Source organism: Hipposideros armiger, unplaced genomic scaffold (genome assembly GCF_001890085.2).
Source record: "Hipposideros armiger isolate ML-2016 unplaced genomic scaffold, ASM189008v1 scaffold_146, whole genome shotgun sequence".
Classification (NCBI taxonomy): domain Eukaryota; kingdom Metazoa; phylum Chordata; class Mammalia; order Chiroptera; family Hipposideridae; genus Hipposideros; species Hipposideros armiger.
Window position 1 is genome coordinate 2,655,670 of NW_017731496.1, and position 20,983 is coordinate 2,676,652.

The 20,983-nt window shown below is 35.4% G+C and overlaps 1 protein-coding gene across 1 annotated transcript in view; it reads right to left on the bottom strand.

The window, feature by feature from the left end:
- Window positions 1-5,166: 5,166 nt before the first annotated feature.
- The window catches only part of C9 (complement C9), a 37,184-nt gene continuing 21,367 nt past the window's right edge, over window positions 5,167-20,983 (bottom strand). The window contains exons 7-11 of the mRNA XM_019650760.1: window positions 20,726-20,966; window positions 17,856-17,981; window positions 15,877-16,055; window positions 6,883-7,111; window positions 5,167-5,256 (exon numbers count right to left, since the gene is read on the bottom strand). Coding sequence (XP_019506305.1) covers window positions 5,234-5,256; window positions 6,883-7,111; window positions 15,877-16,055; window positions 17,856-17,981; window positions 20,726-20,966 — 798 coding nt within the window. The 3' untranslated portion in view covers window positions 5,167-5,233. The remainder of the gene's footprint in view (window positions 5,257-6,882; window positions 7,112-15,876; window positions 16,056-17,855; window positions 17,982-20,725; window positions 20,967-20,983) is intronic.

Genomic DNA, 20,983 nt, shown 5'->3' on the forward strand with positions numbered 1-20,983 from the left:
TTGAGCTGTTGTTCAGCATCTTAGCTGTAGAGGGCAGTGTCACTGGCCCTCATATGTGGGATCCGAACCGGGGCCCTCTGGCATCCCAAGCGAATTCTTAACCATCACGCCACTCGGCCGGCCCACTTATGGAGTTTTTTTTATCAAATCAATTAACTTGGAATGCAAAGAAAAAAAAGAACAAAGCTTACAGAAGAATTCTGCTATATATTAATGTATTATTACTTTCTTCTGCTATTTTTCCTGTCATTTGTATCTTACCCTCATCTTGGGTTTTTGGGGACTCAAAATGCTCAGTGGAGTCCGTTGTGTCTTGTGCTTTCCTCTCATGGCTTTTGTTATTCTCTCCTCACCTCTTCATTCCTTGTATATACTCCTCAGAAGCAGAATCCACGTTATCATCCTTTTATCTCGCTGGGTTTCCAAGATAAGATTTAATTGACATCTTCAAATCGTGTACCTTCATTGGGTTGGTCATTGTGCTTAACATTTTGTTAAGGATAATTTGCATTTTAATGTATGTAAGAAAGAAAATGTCCTATATGAAAAATTGATTGATTGATTGATTGATTCATTCATTCATTTGTTCATTCCCAGTATCTTTCCCAACAGGAAAATTAGGCCAGAAAGTTTGGAAAATAACAGATGTGCTTTGGGATTGTACAGACTCAGGGAAGATGACAAAGGGGAAAATGGATCACTCCACCATTCCCTGAGTTCTTTCTCTTTCCCATTGTCAATTAACTGCAGGTGTGGATACACTCATTTTTCTCATCAGTTGTCTGTTTAATTTTAAAATAGGAATATTTGTTTCAGTACAGAATAAATATTGGAAAGCCATATATTTTTTTAAAAACTTTTAGAATATGATTTCAAGTTTTTGAAAAAACAGTCAGTTTGAAAATATTTCCAAATTTTACACTTTTCCCTTGAGTTTCTTTTTTTCTTTCTTTCTTTTACACCTTAGAATTACCCTATTCTCTCCTATTGAAAAGTTACTCAACCTTAGTCTTTTTCATACTCTATTGCTCAAATTTGGATTTGTTAGGCAGGACGCTGACCTAAATACATAATTATTTATGTACTAATACGAAATTAGCCATACTTGAGTGTAATCTAATGACAATTTTCCTTTTGGTCAGAAGAAAAGGAATATTTCAACTTTCAATTCTATAGTACTTTTGAACTTAATATTATTAATAATGCTATAGGAAGACTTAGGAATATTTATAGTGTAGTTAAGAAAACAAATTTATTAGAACACAATTTGTGAAATGATTCTAAGCCATCATGACCCTCTTTTCTCCTGTTTCTTCCAGGCTGATGGACTTTAGGACACGGTAAAAAAAAAAAAATCACAGATCAACAAATGATATTGGCAAAATTGTATATCCACATGCAAAAGAGTAAAGTTGAAGCCTTACATTACATCATAAACAAAAATTAACTCAAAATGTATCAAAGACTAAAGATCTAAGAGCTAATAAGACAAAAAGATTCTTAGAAGAAAACATGAGGGAAAAGCTTCATGACAGTAACATCTGATCCAATAATTTCTTTGATATGACATCAAAAACATAGGCAACAAAAGAAAAGGTAAATAAATTAGATTTCTCAACATTAAAAACTTTTTATACATCAAAGGACACTATCAGTAGAGTGAGGCAAGCATACCCCAGAATGGGAGGAGATATTTGCAAATTATATATCTGATAAGGGATTAATATCCAGAATATATGAAGAATTCTTTTTTTTTTTTAAGATTTTTATTGGGGAATTGGGGGAATGGGAACAGTGCTGGGGAATTGGGGGAAGGGGAACAGACAAATTGATGTCGTTTTGTTCTTCAGTCTAGTTGTGGAGGACGTTGCTTCACTGGCCCAAGTTGGCACCATCATTGCGCTCTTCCCGGGCAAGGCAGATCAGTCGCCGGCTTCTGGGCAGCCGCTCACTGCGGCTGCTGGCCGCTCACGCTGGCTGCTGGCTACACACGGTAGCCCATGGCAACCCACTGCCACAGGGTCTGCAGCCTAGCCATCGCCGGCGACTCATGGCAACCCAGCTCTAGGTTGAGCTGTTGTTCAGCATCTTAGCTGTAGAGGGCAGTGTCACTGGCCCTCATATGTGGAATCCGAACCGGGGCCCTCTGGCATCCCAAGCCAGTTCTTAACCATCGTGCTACTCGGCCGGCCCTATGAAGAATTCTTACAACTAAAAACAAAACAACAAACCAAACCAAAACAAAACCAAACAACCTGATTAGCAAATAGGAAAAGGACTTGAATAGACCTTTCTCCAAAGAAAATATGCAAAATGCTAATAAGCACATGAAAAGATGCTTAACATCACTAATCATTAGTAAAATATAAATCAAAACCAAAATGAGATACCACTTTATACCCATTAGGATGGCTATTATTAAAAAAATAAAGAAATAACAAGTGTTGACCAGGATGTGGAGAAATTGGAACCACTGTGCATTACTGGTGGGAATGTAAAATACAACTGTTGTGAAAAACAGTATGGTGGTTCCTCAAAAAATTAAACAGAATTACCATACGATTCAGCAATTCCACTTTTCAGTATATACCTAATATCATAAAAAGTAAAGACACAAAGAGTTATTTGTACACCTATGTTCATGGCATCATTATTCCCAATAGCCAAAACGTGGAAGCAACCCATCAACAGAGAAATGGAGAAACAAAAGGTGATATACATTGTGATTTTATATATATATATATATATATATATATCACAATAAAATATTATTCAGCCTTAAAAAGCAATGAAATTCTGATATATACTTGAAGACACTACACTAAGTGAAATTAATCCAATGCAAAAGAACAAATAAATATTCCATGATTCCACTTATATATGAAGTCCCTCAAATAGTCAAATTCATAAAGGCAGAAAGTAGAATAGTGGTTACCAGTGCCAGAGAAGTAGGGAATGGAAAGTTATTGTTTAATTGGTACAGAATTTCAGTTAGGAAGGTTGAAAAACTTGTGGAGGTTGCACAACAAGAAGAATGTACTTAATGCCACCAAACCATACTCCTAAGATGGTTAAAATGGTAAATTTTATATTATGTATATTTTGCCACAATAAAACAATAACTCCTCTTAAATCAGTGAACCCACTAATTATTTAGAGGAGAGTACTAAGCCACTCTGCCATATGCCATTATCCTCAATTTTCAGATTTTATCATCTCATGTCACTAATGTTTGTTATATTTGGAAGGACTTATGTCAATTCCCTTCATGATACTGATAGTAACAGTTACCATGGATTGCTTGTCTATTACGTGCCAAGGTGATTATATGCTTTATCTCAGTGACTCAATATAATCCTATGAAGGAGATATCATTATCCTGGGGTTTAGTGACTTGTGTATTGTTAAATATACATTCTCTTCAACCATTCTCTTCTCTTGAACATTTCACTGCTCTTAGCAGGGTTGTGGGTAATGAATATGAGGTTGAGGTAGAGGGTTCGGGGTGGGCTGAGCAGAAAGAGATGTTTGTCCTGAGAATTATTTGTGTGTGAGAGAGAGAGAGAGAGAGAGAGAGGGAGAGAGAGAGAGAATCATTTCATTTTCTTTTCAAATAAACTAAGCTGACCTGGTCTTTTATCCACCATTTTTGGTTGTTTTTCACAAATAACTATTGGGAAACTAACTGAGGAGCTGCTGTTGTGGGCTGTTGTACGCAGCGTCCCCTGCACATACAATCAAAGGGCCTCGGGGGAGATAGTAGTGAAAAGCCAGGGTGAAGGTGCTTCACCGCATACATTTATTAGTTAGCCGGTATATTTGACTGTCTTCCATGAGATTGGTAGATTGAATAAGCACCCTGCGTGTTAAATACAAAATGGGAAAAATGTAAGAATGTAACAATACTCTGAAGTTTCTTTTCCCATTAGACCAAAGGGAACATGAATGACCACCAGCTTCTCCAGGTCTTTTTGATAAGGGCCGGAGTTCAGTGTAATGATCTGAATGTACAGCTTGAGCTTCAGGTGGCTCTTTTGCTCACAGGTCCCTTGCCTAGAGTTTGTGGTGTGCCTTGTCAGAGAGCGTGCAAGGGTGGGGGGCTGCGATCCTCCGTCTGCCTGGACCAAGCTACAGCTTCCCTTCTCAAGAGTCTTCTTCTTCCAACCACAAGTCAGGCTGAGCCACATAATGTTCAGCAGCCTGGGGAGCCTCATCTTCCCCAATTTCTGGTGATTCTTCCTCATTCTAGGTCTAGAGACTTTCTTCTTGACTCTTTCCTGTTGGGTAGTTTCTGGTGTCTCAATGGTGCACCCTGCTGGAAATGTTCTACCAGATACGCTGCCTTTGAGGGAGGTTGGAGGATCTCACTGTCAACAGTGAACCTACACTGTAACCCCCATTTCCGGTAGAAGGGACTCTGATAAATCATTAAGCCCACCCCAGAGGTCTGGTCGAGCCTCAGCTCTTTTCTTGTTTGACATTTATAATTCACAAGGGTGCAAGGAATTCTCAGTATTTACTATGATAACCCCCCATGAGCCAGATGTTCTACGTCAAAAACTCTCAACAGTGGATTGCCTAAGAGCACAATTCAGTGTTTGTATGCACTCAACATCTTAATTCTTGCTGATTCACCCAGGTTTCTGAGAGCTCTCAGGGTTATTTTAGACGTTAAAAGGACCAGCACTTTTATTTTTAGAGTATCATTTTTGTATCATACCTAATATATTAAAATGCATCCTATATCCAAAAACCTTTTTCTTTGTTGCTAAAAACAGTTGAAAATTATTTTTTAAAGTTTTCTTTTAAAATTATTTGCTAATAAATAATTTATTTACTGTGATCTCTCAGCAATCAGGTGCACTCTTGAGGATTTCCACAAAGTGAGAAAGACTGACTTAAAATTTATTTATAAATGCATGAAATGTTTATTAATAAGAATGACAATGAAGTCAACATGATACATGCTGTTGACACTATTAAACATTTATTAACTTTGATTTTGCATTGTTTTTCTTCGTACCTTTCTCTTTCTTTCTTTCTTTCTTTCTTTCTTTCTTTCTTTCTTTCTTTCTTTCTTTCTTTCTTTCTTCCTTCCTTCCTTCCTTCCTTCCTTCCTTCCTTCCTTTCTTTCTTTCTTTCTTTCTTTCTTTCTTTCTTTCTTTCTTTTTTTTCTTTCTTTCTTTCTTCCTGATGTTTTTCCTTCCATGTGATCCCAGGGAAGCCAGCAACTCTATTCTTCTTTGCTTGGCAATTCTAGAGAAAACAAAAGAGATTATCAAATATTAATGATTAATAGGACTTCAACTTTGGGCTCATCTACCCATCTATTTATTCATCCCCTTAGCTTGTTGTACCATGATGTGCCAGATTCTGTCTAAGTGCTGGGAATAGAATGAGGTTTAAGTTACAAAACACATTCCCCAACTAGAGGGGAAATTCATCTTGTATAAGGAGAGTAAACGTGACTAGTGCCAGAAGAGAAAAATATTGGGTTGTCAGAAAAGTTATGACATATTTTTTCTGTTTTTTGTTGCAAAAATGCAGTATGACTTTTCCGACAACCCAGTATATAGAAAATAGAGGTCCTGAATAGTAATACCATGGATTTTGGGAAAATACAAATGCTTTTTGGATTGCAAAGCATCAGGTTGACTCTTAAGGTCAATGAGAGATAAAGTTAGCATATATTTATCCTAAAATTTAAGTTAAATCCTAACATGTATATTGTCACCACATCATTGAGATTTTAAGTGTGTGTGTTAAGAAGGGCAAAAAAAAGTTCTTGTAATATTCAAAGTTCTGTTGGTAGAGTTGAAAGTATGATTGAATGATAAACTGGGGCTGTGATTCTTTGTTTTAGGAAACTTCATAATTGTTTTAGAAATTTTGTTGTAGGAAATTGCTATTGTTTGTTCAATCAAAAATGTAATCAATGATTGCCATAGGAAGTTAGTCTTACTAGCTAATCTTGTGATGATTAACACTTTGGTTGAGCTCTTGCTTATCGATTAGGATTCTAACTAATTCTATCAGAATGAAAGACTAAGCAGATCCTCCTAGTATTAGAAACATGGTGAAGTCATTCTTCCTTGTAAAAGTAAAATAATATGATGTCAGATGGTTAGCTGTAAAAGACAGTGCAGAATCTCAGTTTTCTTAAACACTAGTAAAGTTAAAATTGCACAATTAAAATTCAGTAAATACCATTTATGTAAATTTTTTAAAAAATCCAAAACAATGTTAAATGTTTTTTATTGTTACCTACATATTTAGTGAAGTACAAAAATGTGAACCTGAAGGATCTATGCTAACTTAATGAAAGTGACTTTAGCTGAGTAGGGTTGGGGAAAAGAAAGACACCCAGGCTTCTTTACAGGGGAGAGGATGTGGTACAAGGGACTCTACTGTATCTATAATCGTTTTTCTTAAAAAAGGGGTTCTGAAGTATTTATGTGCATGTATATATACACACACATGTGTACACATATAGTATATTACATATACACATATAAAGTATATATGATATATATGAGTTTAACATTTGTTAATTCTGGATGGTGAACACCTGGATGTTCATTATATTTCTGTAAATTTTATATGAACATTTTTGTAATTAAAAATAATATAATCATTAAAAAATAATATAGTCAGTTTATTTTTTATAGATATGTTTACATGTAGAGGTAGAAGTTATTAAAATTGCACGTAGAATGAAACACTAAGTCTGATTTGTCCATTTTTTACCACTTATTCTATTTTTGTCCTATGTTTACTTGGATAATCCAGAAGTTTAGTACAAATTAATTTGAGCTCGTTTTCAAATTAAATAACCCCAATACATATTTTTGTCCTTACTGATATCAAATAAATTGTTCTCACTTGAAAGTGATGTTTGTTTATTGATTTCACAGGCAATTCCCGTGTGTGTGATTGGGCAGGTACACAAACATTGTCCATCCAGCAGAAACACAGAACCCCCATTTTGGCATGGGTGGCATTTTGTTGTACTGAATTCATTGATATAATCCTCAATGGCTCTTTCCACATTTTGTTTCTTTACGTGTGCATCTTTCATTGTCACTGGAATCAGGTTATATATAGGAGACAGCTGCAAGAAACCAAAACATTTAATTTTAGGTCTTTTTCTATTGATGGAGCTTATAATACTCCTCGCTGAATTATTTATTCATTAATTAACTAATTCAATAAAGGTGTATTGAAGGACTATTATTGCCAGATATAATGTTAGATTTTAAGACTGAAACTAGTCATATTTGTGATCATGGAGATGACATTATGGAGGTAAGGAGACTGATATTAAAATCATCATACAGATTCATTCAAAATGGAAAGTATGGTATGTGCTATAAAGGATGGGTATGGGTGTTTTATAAATGAATAATCATGGATTTAAGATTTTGGCAGTAAAATTTATTGACATTATTTTGTGAGTTCTTTTGCTGCCTTTCCCCCTCCTCTCCTTCTTCAGAAGATAGCCAGGTGCTTCTCTTGGCTAAGAGGAGTTTTGTGTGCTAGGCTAAGTCCAGAATACCTTTGAAGGTCAACTCTTTGTTGAACTTTTTCTCTAAAAGCCTGAACTCATTGGAAAATTTTTGCTGGAAGGAGTGTGAGAAGAATGCCACTGAAGGAGGAGATTCTTCCAGACCAGGATAGGAACAGAGTTAGTATGTACCTTAAATAGTAGGAAATCATAATTAGACCTCTAACCATTATTCTGGGGAGAAGCAAGACCTGTGGATTGCCCCCTGGATATCAAGGACCAGGGCTCTAGTTTTGCCAATGATTCCCATGCACAATCTTGGCATGGAAGGCTTGGAACCACTTCACTTCAAGTGAACATATGAACTTGATCAATGAGGTTATCAAGGTGACTACAAGGAAGTAAATACTTACATGTAGCATATCTCCATTTCCCCAGCAGAAGCATCAGAATATTTGTATTAATTCAGGCAACAAGGAAGTAACTCTCTGAACCCCACCCAAAAAGTTAATGAAGGATGAATTTTCCAGCAGCATGAAGGGATGGGGTCTCAATGTCCAATTTAATTGGACATCAAGAAAATGAAGTAGAATGATTTATTTTGCACACCTAAATTCCTGGAGTAAGATGCAAAGTTGCTACAACTGAATCAGGGATGCTTGGAAAAGTTTTCCTGAGAAAATGAGATTCAGTTGAGATTGGAGGGTGTTAAGGAAGAAAGAAGAGGATTCCAGTCATACAGAGTTTCATGGCACTAACATCAGGGCTAATGATTTCTTGGCTATGACATCAAAAACATAGGCAACCGGGGTTGGTTGAATGGCTCAGTTGGTTAAGAGTTAAGTTTAAGAGCGTGAGCTCTGAGCAAAATGGCGCCAGTTCGATTCCCACATGGGCCAGTGATGCTGTGCCAGAGCCGGGCTGCCGCTGAGCTGCCGCTGAGCTGCCAACAAGAATATTCTGGATATTCTGGATATCCAGAATAGCTCAGCTGGTGAGAGCACATGCTCCTAACAACAAGACTTCCTGTTTGATGGTGGCTATGCTGGCCCACAACTAAGACTGAACTCAACACCTTGAGCTTAGAGGCCATGAGCTACTGAGGGGCAGCCAGATGGCAACTGGCACCCTCTACAACTAAGAACAACATTGAAGAACAACGACTTGGCTGGTCCTCCTCCCCAATTCCCCAAAACTGTTCCTCTCCCCCAATTCCCCAATTAAAAAAAAACAAAACAAAAAAACATAGACAAAAGAAAAAGTAAATAAATTATATTTGTTCAACATTAAAAACTTGTTATATATCAAAGGACACTATCAGTGGAGTAAAAGGGCATACCCCCAGAATGGGAAGAAATGTTTGCAAATTATATTATCTGATAAAGGATTATATCCAGAGTATATAAAGAACTCTTATAGCTCAGAAACAAAACAAAACAAGAAAACAAAACCAACAAACCAAACTAAATAACCTGATTAACAAATAGGCAAAGGACTTGAGTAGACATTTCTCCAAAGAAAATATACAAAAGGCTAATAAGCACATGAAAAGATGCTCAACATCACTAATCATTACGGAAATGTAAATCAAAACCACAATAAAATACCACTTAACACCCAGTAGGATAGATATTATTAAATAAAAACAAACAAAATAACCCAAACCCAAAACAAAAACAAAAAACAGAAAATAACAAGTATTGACCAGGATGTGGAGAAATTGGAACCACTGTGCATTGCCTGTGGGCATATAAAATGGTGCAACTGAAATTAAACACAGAATTACGATATGATTCAGCAACTTCAGTTTTGTTTATATACCCAATAGCATCAAAAGCAGAGACACAAAGAGATATTTGTACACCCATGTTCACGACATCATTATTCCCAATAGCCAAAAGGTGGAAGCAACCCAAGCATCCATCAATAGAGAAATGGGGAAACAAAACGTGGTATATACATGCCACAACAGAATATTATTCAGCCTTAAAAAGCAATGAAATTCTGATATATGCTTGAAGACATTACACTAAGTGAAATTAATCCAATGCAAAAGAACAAATGTTCCATGATTGAAATTATATATGAAGTACCTCAAACAGTCAAATTCATAAAGACAGAAAGTAGAATAGTGGTTACCAGGGCTGGAGAAGTAGGGAATGGAAAGTTATTGTTTAATTGGTACAGAGTTTCAGTTTGGAAGAATGAAAAACTTTTGGAGGTGGACGGTAGTGATGGTTGCACAAAATTTAAAGGGATTTGGAATGTAAAGATTCAAGAAAGAAGATACAAAAAATTATACCATCAATTTCTGCAGAAAAGTAATGATGGATTAAATATTGTCAACTAATCCTTTTACTGAAGGCAACAAAAAAAGCTGAATAAAACAAAACCAAAATTAAAAATCTGCTTGAAGGCCTTGGAGAACTAACAAGGTGAAAAAGAATTAGCAAGGTAATAAAGATCTGGGAGCAGATGGAAATTCAGTGAGGTGAGCCCAGTATTTTGGGGCCACCAATCCTTTTTACACATTTCCTGAGAAAGAGGCAGTTGAGGGGCTAAGAAGTAGACCAGTGTTATTTTTGGACTGGGGAAGAAAGGTTGGAAATTAGGACCAACAAAGGTAAATGAGGTGTGCTTTGGTTTGGGACCCAAAGGACTACAGCCCTAGAAGTAACAGGCCAGAGGAAGTGAGATAGCTCTGGTAGAGACTGCAGCCTGGTTGGGAGTAAAATAATCCTGAATTATTAGTCCTCCAGAAGCTTTCCAGATGTAAATGTATATTTCCTTTGAGGAAAATAAAATTATTCCATGCCTCATACTACTCCTATAACAATTTTTAAAGTATAACATTCAGTCCACAATAAAAATATCTAGGTACACAAGGAAACAAGGCAATATGAATCAGAACCATAGAAATAATATAAAGTAGAAACAGAGCAATGGGGGAATGCCAAGGTTTGAGTTATCTGACATAGACTTTAAAATAACTATGTTTACGTAAGCAGGGGGATAAGAGACAAGATTGAAAATTATAGCAGAGAACAGGAATTTTTTTTTTAAATAGGAGATCTGATAAAAGAAACAAACAGGTATATTAGAACTTGATATTATTATACACAAATTAATGGATTGATTAAATAGCAGATGTGACACAACTGATACAAAGTTAATGAACTGAAATATAGATCAGAAGAAAAAATGCTGACAGTGAAATATGAAAAGATAAACTTTGGGAAACACAGAAAAAGGGTAGAAAACAAGGGGTGAAGGTGAAAGATCCATATATTTGAGTCCCAGAAAGAGAGAACATGTAAGGGGCAATATCTAAAGAGTTAATGCCTGAGACTATTACAAACCTGATGACAAATGTCAAGATATCATATTAATGAAAAACAAGGCTAAATATTTTTCTTTTCACATCTAGGCACATCAGAGTAAAAGCTGCTTAGTTAAAAGCCCTAGTTACTTTGAGAATAGACTGACATTTGATTTTAATAGATACAATCAGTAATAATGAGTTCTTCATAGGGAAAGTTTTTACGAAGTGACCTTCTGACTTATTTCACACACTCATAACAACTCTAGGTTGACTGTAGATAGAAATATAAAAGCAAAACAATACAGCTTCTGGAAGATAATGTATAGCAAAGTGTCTTCAGGACCTTGAGGTAGGGAACAACTTGAAACGGGACGAAAAACCACTAATTGTAATGAAAAGAAATATACATTTAAATACATTAAAATAAAAACAAATCAACATCATAATTCCGGATATGATGCATTGAGAAGGACACACATCACTTTTGTAGTATTCTTGCCAAAAATGCAAAGCCTCAATCTACTCTAAGCCTAAACTGAGAGACATTTGACACAATACTCGTCAAAAGTGTCATGGGCATGAAAGAAGGGAACGTCTGAGGAAGTGTCATAGATTAGAGGACATGTCATAGATTAGAGGACACATTAAATGCAATGTGGGATCCTGATTGGGTTTTGGAACAGAAAAAAGGACATTGGGGGGGGGAAACTGGTGAAATTTAAATAAGGTCTGTGATTTTGTCATTGTTCATTTTTTTATTTTAATCGTGGTATTATGTAAGTTGTTAATATTAGGAGCTGTTGGGTGTAGGGTGTACGTGAACTCTGTACAATTTGTAATTTACTTCCTGTACTATTTGTGCAATTTTATGTGAAGTCTAAAATTATTTCAAAATAAAATGTAGGAAAGAAGACATCAGTTATCAAGCATACCATTAAAGGATGAAAGTCTTCAAATGAGAGGAGACATTAATAACAGTTTTAAGTGAGAATATCTCATATTCAGAATATATTAAGCACTTCTACATGACTGTCCACCAGTGTAGTCTTTTATGAGTTAGTATGTAAGATTCAGTTTTCAACTATGTCATACTTATTTGGGAGAAAGAAACCTCTTACCAATGTTGCCACATTGTACAAACAACATAAGCATTTTAGAGTTATTTTGATTTTTAAGAAAAGAAATTCATCTTGTTTTACTCCTCAAAGGAAAGTCAAGGCTAGCTAATCCAAGATACATGAACAGAAGGTCATGGAGAAAATCCAAATTGGATGAAATGCATAAACAGTGTTCAAAGAGATAAAGATGAAGAACATGTAATGGTAACAGTTTCAGAGGAATCTCAAACCCTGAAGTAAAAAATCTCACAAGAAGACAAAGAACAATTAAAATGTACTTCTTGAAGTTTTTCTGAAGAGCCACATCTTTTTCTGATGAACTGTGGCCTTCTGTTAAGTACGAAAGCAGTTATAATTTTTCTCCTATCCTAGCTAACTCTATATTTCTACAATTTGTAGATCTGTTTTCAGTGGATGTAGACTATCATGAAACTTGTTAAAATACAAAAAAAATGGACAATATAGTTTAATATTAAGTACATTTAGATTTCTTGCAGATTTCCAAACTAATTAAACTATATGTATCAAATGTAGTTTATTTATAGAACAAGTGTAATTTTTATCCCTATAAGAGAGCTAGGAATGATTTTTCACTATGGCATTATAAATGACTGTAATACAGAGCACTGATGCTAACTAACACTTGGTGTATCACTGCTAAGAGTTGCACAATGTAACAAACATGGTGGGTTAATGAGTTCATTATTACCCAAGTTATTCTAGAAAGAGCTGAATATAGCTTCATATGTGGGTGGATAAGAATGGTTGAGGGACCTGAGAAATGAACAACTAAGAACAGAAAAGGCAAAATAAAAGGAAAGGCAACACAAATGCATAAAATTTATACAGGAGAACCCATCCATTTGCATGAGGTGGGTCACAAATTTGGTTATATTTTCTAGCGCATTGAGCAAGACAACTGAATTTAATGATCACATGCATATAAGAAAAACTTACCTGATCCCCAAATAAAATGATCCTTGAAACTGAGATGAAAGAGTAATACCTCCCATGAGTTCTCATAAAGGAGACATTGTATTATGTAATATCCTTTTGGTAAATAAAGCAATGGGTTACATAATCCACTTGTTTTTTTATAATGCCAAAACAAAACTTTATAGGAAACTAATATGCTATAGTCTAGCTGTACTGGTCTCTGCTGCTGTTGCTCTAGAGGAAATCATAAACTTTATATCTCTCAGACAACCCTTAATAAATGTAATTTCTCTCAGCTGACATTTTTATATCTAGTTTGTAGCAGTAATCTTAAGAAGAAACCAAAGTTAAGCTATTCTGTTGAGATAAAATGTAGACTCATTTGTGTTCACATTTAGACAAGCTGGAAATAGAATTAATATACTTCCATAAAAAGAAGACTATGATCAAAGTAAATACTAACAAGAGGCACAGCTTATCTCCTCTGCATGGAGAGGGGCTGAGGAAAAATTTGGGGGGTGGATCAACACATTCCTTAAGAAGTGGTTCAGAGTTGCTGAAGCACACAAAGGGAGACAAGCCACAGTTACTTTAGTATGAAATATATATAATTATATGATATTATGCATATATATTTTTCACATGGTTTACTTAGAAGATCTCAGTAATATATTCATATAGCCTTTAACTTAGAGTAATATAACTTTTTAGTGTTTACTCCAAGATAAACTGCAACATAAACACTTAGATAATTGATTTACTTTACTACAGAGCATTAAATATAAACCAGTTAATAGTTTAGCATGGGTGGGGAGAGATTTCACCAATTCTTTAAATGATTAAGTAGGAGGGCCAATTATTTTAAAATTCAGACCATCTCCAGTGTTTAAACATGTCATCCACTGACAACAGAATGCTTCAACTTACGGAAGAATGAATTAGCGACTATAGATTGTGCAATTACCTCATGGAAATCGCTTTCAATTAACCAAAGGACAACTTCTACTGGATTTATGAGAGCAAAAGAATTTGGAATCTATTTACTTCACTGAGTTTAAGATAATGAATTTAAATATGATTTAAATACAATAAAAGGGGCTCTTTCTGATTTTAATCTCATATATGGACATGTTCTTTAGGCGACCTTTTTCTCCCTTTTTGTCCTTTTTTTTGGGACACAATATTTGAAGTCTCATAGATACATCAATCAATGGCTAGATTTCTGTAACCAGAAAGAAGGATAGATGATAATTTTTCAGTTTTTGAGTTCCTCCCTCCCATAAATGGGATAGTTTTGGTGGGATCAGTCACTTCATAAAGAAAATAAGATAAAATGAAGGAGCAAAATTCTCCAATAATTAGTCCTATCAAAATGTCAACATATTTGTGACTCAAGTTAATCAACCTTAAGTAGGTAGTTGTCAAAGATAAATTTGACCTGAGGGAAGAAAATCGTGAAACATACTGGGAAAAATTGTTAAAATTAAAATTGTAAAAACTGTTAAAGTTAAAAAGGGATGTAGAAAAATAAATAAGGAATAAAGAAAAACACATACTTCTGTAGTTTGGTGAAAGAATGATAAGGCTAAATAACATTGGCATTTATATTTTTACAATTACAACACAGTTCTCCCACCACCACCTCCCTGCCAGGAATAAGTACTAAACTGTGAACTCCCAATGGGTTTTTAAACTGAAGACTATTATACTCAAGATTCAGATCAAAATCACAATGAGATACCACCTCATACGTGTTAGAATGGCTACTATCAATAGGACAAGAAACAACAAGTATTGGAGAGGATACGAAGAAAAAGGAACCCTCGTACACTTCTGGTGGGAATGTAAATTGGTACAGCCACTACGGAAAAAAGTATGGTAGTTCTTCAAAAAATTAAGAGTAGAGCTACCATATAACCCAGGTATCTCTCTTCTGGGTATCTGCCTGAAAAGTTTGAAAATACTTATTCATAAATATATATATGTGCCCCTGTGTTCATTGCATCATTATTTACAATAGCCAAGACATGGGAACAACCTAATTGTCCTTCAACGAATAATTGGATAAAGAAGGTATGGTACATATATACAGTGAAATGCTACTCAGACATAAAAAGATGAAATATTGCCATTTGCAATAACGTGGATGGATCTTGAGAGTATTACGCTGTGAAGTAAGTCAGATGGAAAAGGACAAGAACCATGATTTCACTCATATTTGAAATATAAAACAAAAAACAACCAACAAAACAAACAAAAAACTCATGCCTACAATGGTGGCTACCAAATGGGAAAGGGCATGGGAGGAGGACAAAAAGTAAAGGGGGTCAGATATATGGTTAGGGAAGGAGACTAGACTGGGTAGTGAACATGCAATGGAATATACAGAAATCATACGATAAAGTTGTCCCCCTGAAATTTATGTAATGTTATTAATTAATGTTATCTCAATGCATTTAAATTAGAAAATACAAAAAAAAATAGAAAGAAAGAATTTCCAGATCATAAGAATTGCTCACCCTTGGTTTTATTGTCTGAGATCTTATGAACTTCCCTTTCCTGAAGGCCCTTAATAAATACGATTCTTCTGTGTTTGAAGTGTAGTGTGATGCCACCTGAAGGCCAGGAACAACCAGGGGCAGATGGAAGGAAATTAATTCCTGGGCACCTATTTCGTGCTAGTCTGCGCTATAGGCTCCATAGAAGCAATCTTTTTAAATCCTCAAAATAAACATGGAAGCCTGGAGAATTTAGCGTTGCAGACGTCAGAAGATGTTACATATCCAGTGAGGGACAGAGACCCAAACTCAGCCTTGGTTGGTCTGATGCCACACTCTGTGGCTTTCTTCTGTGCGGTGCTTCTTTCCAGGGATGAGATTGGGGCGCATTTGAACGCTCATATCTTTTTCAGATGAAGTTAACTGTTCATCTGAACCAACAGTTACATTAAATAAAAAAGTTACAAAATCTTCTATTTGAAAATAAGAATTCCTTACCCTTGGATTTATGAGTATTGGAGCATCAGTTAAGGAGGAGGCCCAATTTACAAAGTCAGTCACATCAATCTTCTTGGCCCCTTTGAGAAGCTTCTCTTTCAACTCAAATGCATATTTTTTGGTTCCTCCTCTTATGAGTGAAATAACGTCATCTATGAGGTTATCCCTGGTGATGTTTACTGAGAAAAGAAAGAGGATATAAGTCAAGCATTTATGATTTTGTGACTTTTGACAAACATTTATTTGAATCTCTTATAGTCTATATATTTATTGAATTTTACTTATAAATATTATTTATGTAACTTTTCTTCTCCAAATGTCCAAGGCCAATTTTTATTAGTAATTAATTGTAGACTTCAGTCATCTTTTTAAAAAAATCAAAATGTACAGTGATAGAGCTACATTCATAATTTAAATTTCATCACTTACGCACATGCACACCTGGGAAGTAAACATGACTTTTAGATATACTATAATTATTTTTGTTTCAGACTTTCCTTGATAGTTATATTTTGTATTGGTTTGCTTTAAACTATTTTAATTTTAGAACAAAATCAAAGGGTACATAAAAATAAATAAAGGAAAAGCAAAATTTCTTTCAACCCTAAATTCCTACCCTTCTTCCTTCCTCTCAGTCTTTCTCTCCAGACTAAACCACTTTTAACAAACTGTTGTGAATCTTTCAGACTTGTGAACCAAATCTTTCAGACTTTTTGAAATGAAAAGGAATTTCAAGGTGATTTTTGTTTATGTTTCTTCATTTTTATGGATGAGAAAATGGAGACTCAGAGAGATGAAGTGACTAGCTCAAGATTATACAGTCAGCTTAAAGACCAAATATTGAAATGATGACATTTGATGACAAGTTCAGTTTTCTTTTCACTTCATCAGTGCTTTCCAATCATGGCCACATCTTAGTGGTTGGTATGCTTTAAAACAATATCAGGCTCTCCTGTTTTCTGCTTCCCCACTATCTTTAAAGGTGAGTCTCAAACATTTGTATTTGTGAAAATACTCTCAGGTATTTTTGCTTGGAGTAAAAACTGAGAATTCGGGCACAGCCTCATCCTTATAAATCTGCTAAAGACTAACAACAGAAGTAACATTTATACTAAAGATATTTATTTTTTAAAAAGGTTATGCACTGATTTAATATTAAGGATGGATTAGGGATTTCTTTTTTCAGTTGTATCGAGATATAATTGACATACAACATTGCATAAATTTAACATGTACTGCATAATGACTTGACTTGCATATATACTGCAAAATAATTACCACAATAAGTTTAGTTAACATACATCACCTCATATAATTACACAATTTTTTTCTTGTGATGAGAACTTTTAGGATTTATTCTCTTAGTGGCTTTCAAATACTCGTACAACATAAAGCATTGTCAACTACATATAGTCATCATATTGTGCATTACATCCCCAGTACTTCTTTATCTTATAACTGGAAGTTTGTACCCCATGACCAATTGGGTGAAAGTGGGTTAGGGATTTCAAGTCAGGTGGAAGGTTGAGTTAGAGAGATGATTTTGGCTTTCTCCTCTCTTAATGGACACACACAGTACTGCCACTAGCCCATTTAGAAGCCTTCTTAAAATTAGGGGGGAAAAAGGAAACTTTACCTCAAGATATTTTTCTACCACTACCATTGGTTTTCTACCATTGCTGTCATAAATACACAAATCTATAATGACTACAGTGTGAATGGCACCCCCTATAGCTGCACACCGCACAACCGGCACAGTGGTGAAACTGGTGAATACATACATGTCCAGGGTTACTTGTGTTTATAATAATTTGGAAACCACTGTAAAGATAAAATAGTTTTTAAGCACTTCTAGTTTTTGTTTTTTGTGTTTTTTTTTTTAATAAAAAGTGTAGACAATAAAGAGGGCTCATAGTGACAGGGACATGCTCATTGAACACCCCTCCTTTTTTCAACCTAATAAGTTAGGCCATACTCACCATGTTTACCTTTACCCCTTATTACACAATCATCTGCATCTATATGTCCTTTGATTTCAATTCCAAAATTCGCAGATAAGTTCATATTAAACCCGAGGCATTTCAGTACATCGTTTAGTTCAACACCTGTTGAATGTATTTAGTTGAAAATTATTAGATAATGTCTACCAACATCATAAATAAAATCCAATTTTGCTATTTTGTAAGAAACATACTTACTTGGATTTGTAGACATTATTATTGAACTCAAATGCAAGGTCCAGCCTTGTCCTTGTATTAGAGTCTAGTGACTTCCTTTAGATTTTGTCACTTAATGGCAAATGACATATAATTTACCTCTTGTTTTAGAGTGACACAGGTCAGACTAGGGTAGTAATAGTAAACTTCTTTACCTCTTAATACCATAGAAGGGAGATGATAATGTCTAACATGTATTAAGTGCTTACCAGATGCCCAACATCATTCTAAGCAGTTTGTATGCATTAACTAATTTAATCCTTGAAATTACCTTTTGAGGTACGTTCTATTATTATTCTCATTTTAAAGGTAAGTACACAGAATCACAGAGCATTTAAATAACTTGCTGATGATAGTCAGTTAGTAATTAGCTAAGTTGTTATTTGAACACAGAGCTGTCTGGTTACTAAGCATTTCCTCTGTGCTGACTTCACAGTTTGGTCATGGGATGTATCAGCGTCTCCTGATCCTCCCTAAAAGACTCAGTTTGTCACTAAGGTAGCTAGTTTACTGCTTTGGGCAGATGGCTTATATATATGACAACTTTGTTTTCGTACTATGTATGCTGTTTAGTAGACATCAGTCTTGGAAGCTGACTCATTGTGGTGCTTGTGTACTCTAGTTATTAGGAAGAAAGATCCTAATATTTACTCAAGTATATAATTTGTTGTCTATTCCTTGATTTAAAAGAGAGCATGATTTCTTTATTTTAAGGGTAAACTGCCCAGGCCTCAGCTCATTGACTATGTCAGTTTTTGCTCTTATTTATTACACACACACACAAACACACACACACACACACACACACACACACACACACGTGGTTGTTTGTCCTGGAAGCCAAAATGCTTTATGAAAAAGGAAAGGGAGAAGTTAATCCCAGGGTTCTATGGTAAGATTTAGAAGTAGAGATCTGGGGACATTTAGGCATTTATTCAACAAATATATTTTGTGCATCCACAATTAGTGAAAACTTGAGAAATGTCAGATAGAACTTCCCATGGGAAAGAAAAAGGGAGAATAAAAATGGAACACAATGCTAGAAATCCAGAATGCTAGATCTCCATCCTAAGAAGCATGAGGATGCTGACTGTGAAGATGAAGATGAAAATACCTAAATAACCCCAAAGACCTTAGAGTCTCTGTTTCAGCTGTGGACCTTTCCATGACCAGACAGTCTGGACATCCCAAACTGAGGTGGAGGACATGGCTTGGCCCTCAGGTAATGTCACTGGAGAAATGCGAAAGACGACTTCCTCTTCAAAGTCACCAGGACTGACCTAATTGTCAGCCCCTTGTCTATAAAGGCTGGAAGGTAAGTAGGTTTAAGTTGGTAGCTCTGAGTTGTCCAAGAATAAAGATGTCAGCCCATTCTTTTCCACCAAAGAACTGTTAGCCTGAAGGGTTCTTTGTGCTATGATTACCCCTGCTGATCCTTTCTCTTCTGATTTTCAAGTTACTCAAGATGCAGTCCTCTTGTGCCCCACCCATGTGATATCTATTAATATAGTTTACCAGGCAGGGCCCGCATACCTTATTATGCTATCTTGCAGAATATAGCCCCAATAAGGCAGTATAACAGCTAAGAATGTCATATTCCACTCCCCTGGGCCAGGCCTCTACCTGCCCAAGACTAGACTGAGACATAAAGAGCAGTTGGTTCTGGCCATGTCATATTTATTTTATTCATAGAATGTTTACCAAATGTGGGGTCAGTGCCAGGCTTTCAGACCATAGCTGCATCCCGTTCTTCACTTGACGTTGCCAGAGGCTGCAGGGAACAAGCTATGGAAGTGGTTTTGACAGCACTTCCCTTCCTAAGAGACACCCCAAAACTTTGAGGGCAGGGAGAGGAGATATGCTGGCATCTATCACCTCTTTAAGAAGTATTATAATTTGGCATAATTACAAAGTAAATACTTAAAACTTATTAACATAGTCCCTTTCCATCTACTTTATTCTTGAAATGTTTAGATAAAGCCTTTAGGCCAGAATGACAATCATGTAGCACATAGATCTATTCTGTACTCATGGTAGACACTGATGATTAAACATGGCTTTCCTTCTGTGGTCAGAAACCTACTTAACATGGACACAATTCAACTACAACCATATGATTAGAATTGTCATCATACAAGGTAACTAATTTTCCACCTTGCTTTAAGATATTAAACTTACATGATGTTAACATTGCTTCTTTCCTTTTCCCTAAGAGAAAAGTTAGAACAATATTTTCCTTCCAATACTGAAGAATACTTTGGAAGATAATTGTCATACATATAATTGATACAGTCTACTGAATAAGAAATAGCTTATATAAATTACGTCTCTTGTACTTTATTTCACCATTTAAATAGGATTTCACTAAAAGAAGCCTTACCAAATAATATTAAATTGCAATACAATTGTGTGCATTTCTCAGTAGTGCTGCTGAGTAGTGTGTGACTAAGTCATCTTGTTTGAGATAAAAGTTGATTTGCTGTTTAATAGGGTTTTAGATGCTGAAGAGCTGGGAGAAGGTTTTCTCAAAGAAGCAGGTTATAGAACCATATTCCTAAGCCTTTAACTTTTGAAGGTTAGCAATAGGAATAATGGGTGGTTAATAGGAGTTAGAGCTCTATTTCTAGGCATACCTTTCTCCTTCATGGAAGCTTTATCCAAAACATATACTAGTTCATAGAGTCCTCCCAGAGATCCAGAGCTACTGTAATGGGTTCCATAGTTTTCCAAAAATGCAAAATATTCCCCCTTTTCATAGGTAGCTGGCAGAGCTTTTATATCATCCAAGAAAGTTGATGTCAGCATGATACCCCGACTTCTCATCACAAATCTTCCCAGATCAACTGTTCCTTTCACACGCAGAAATATTTTTTCCTTTGTTGTAGAGTAAA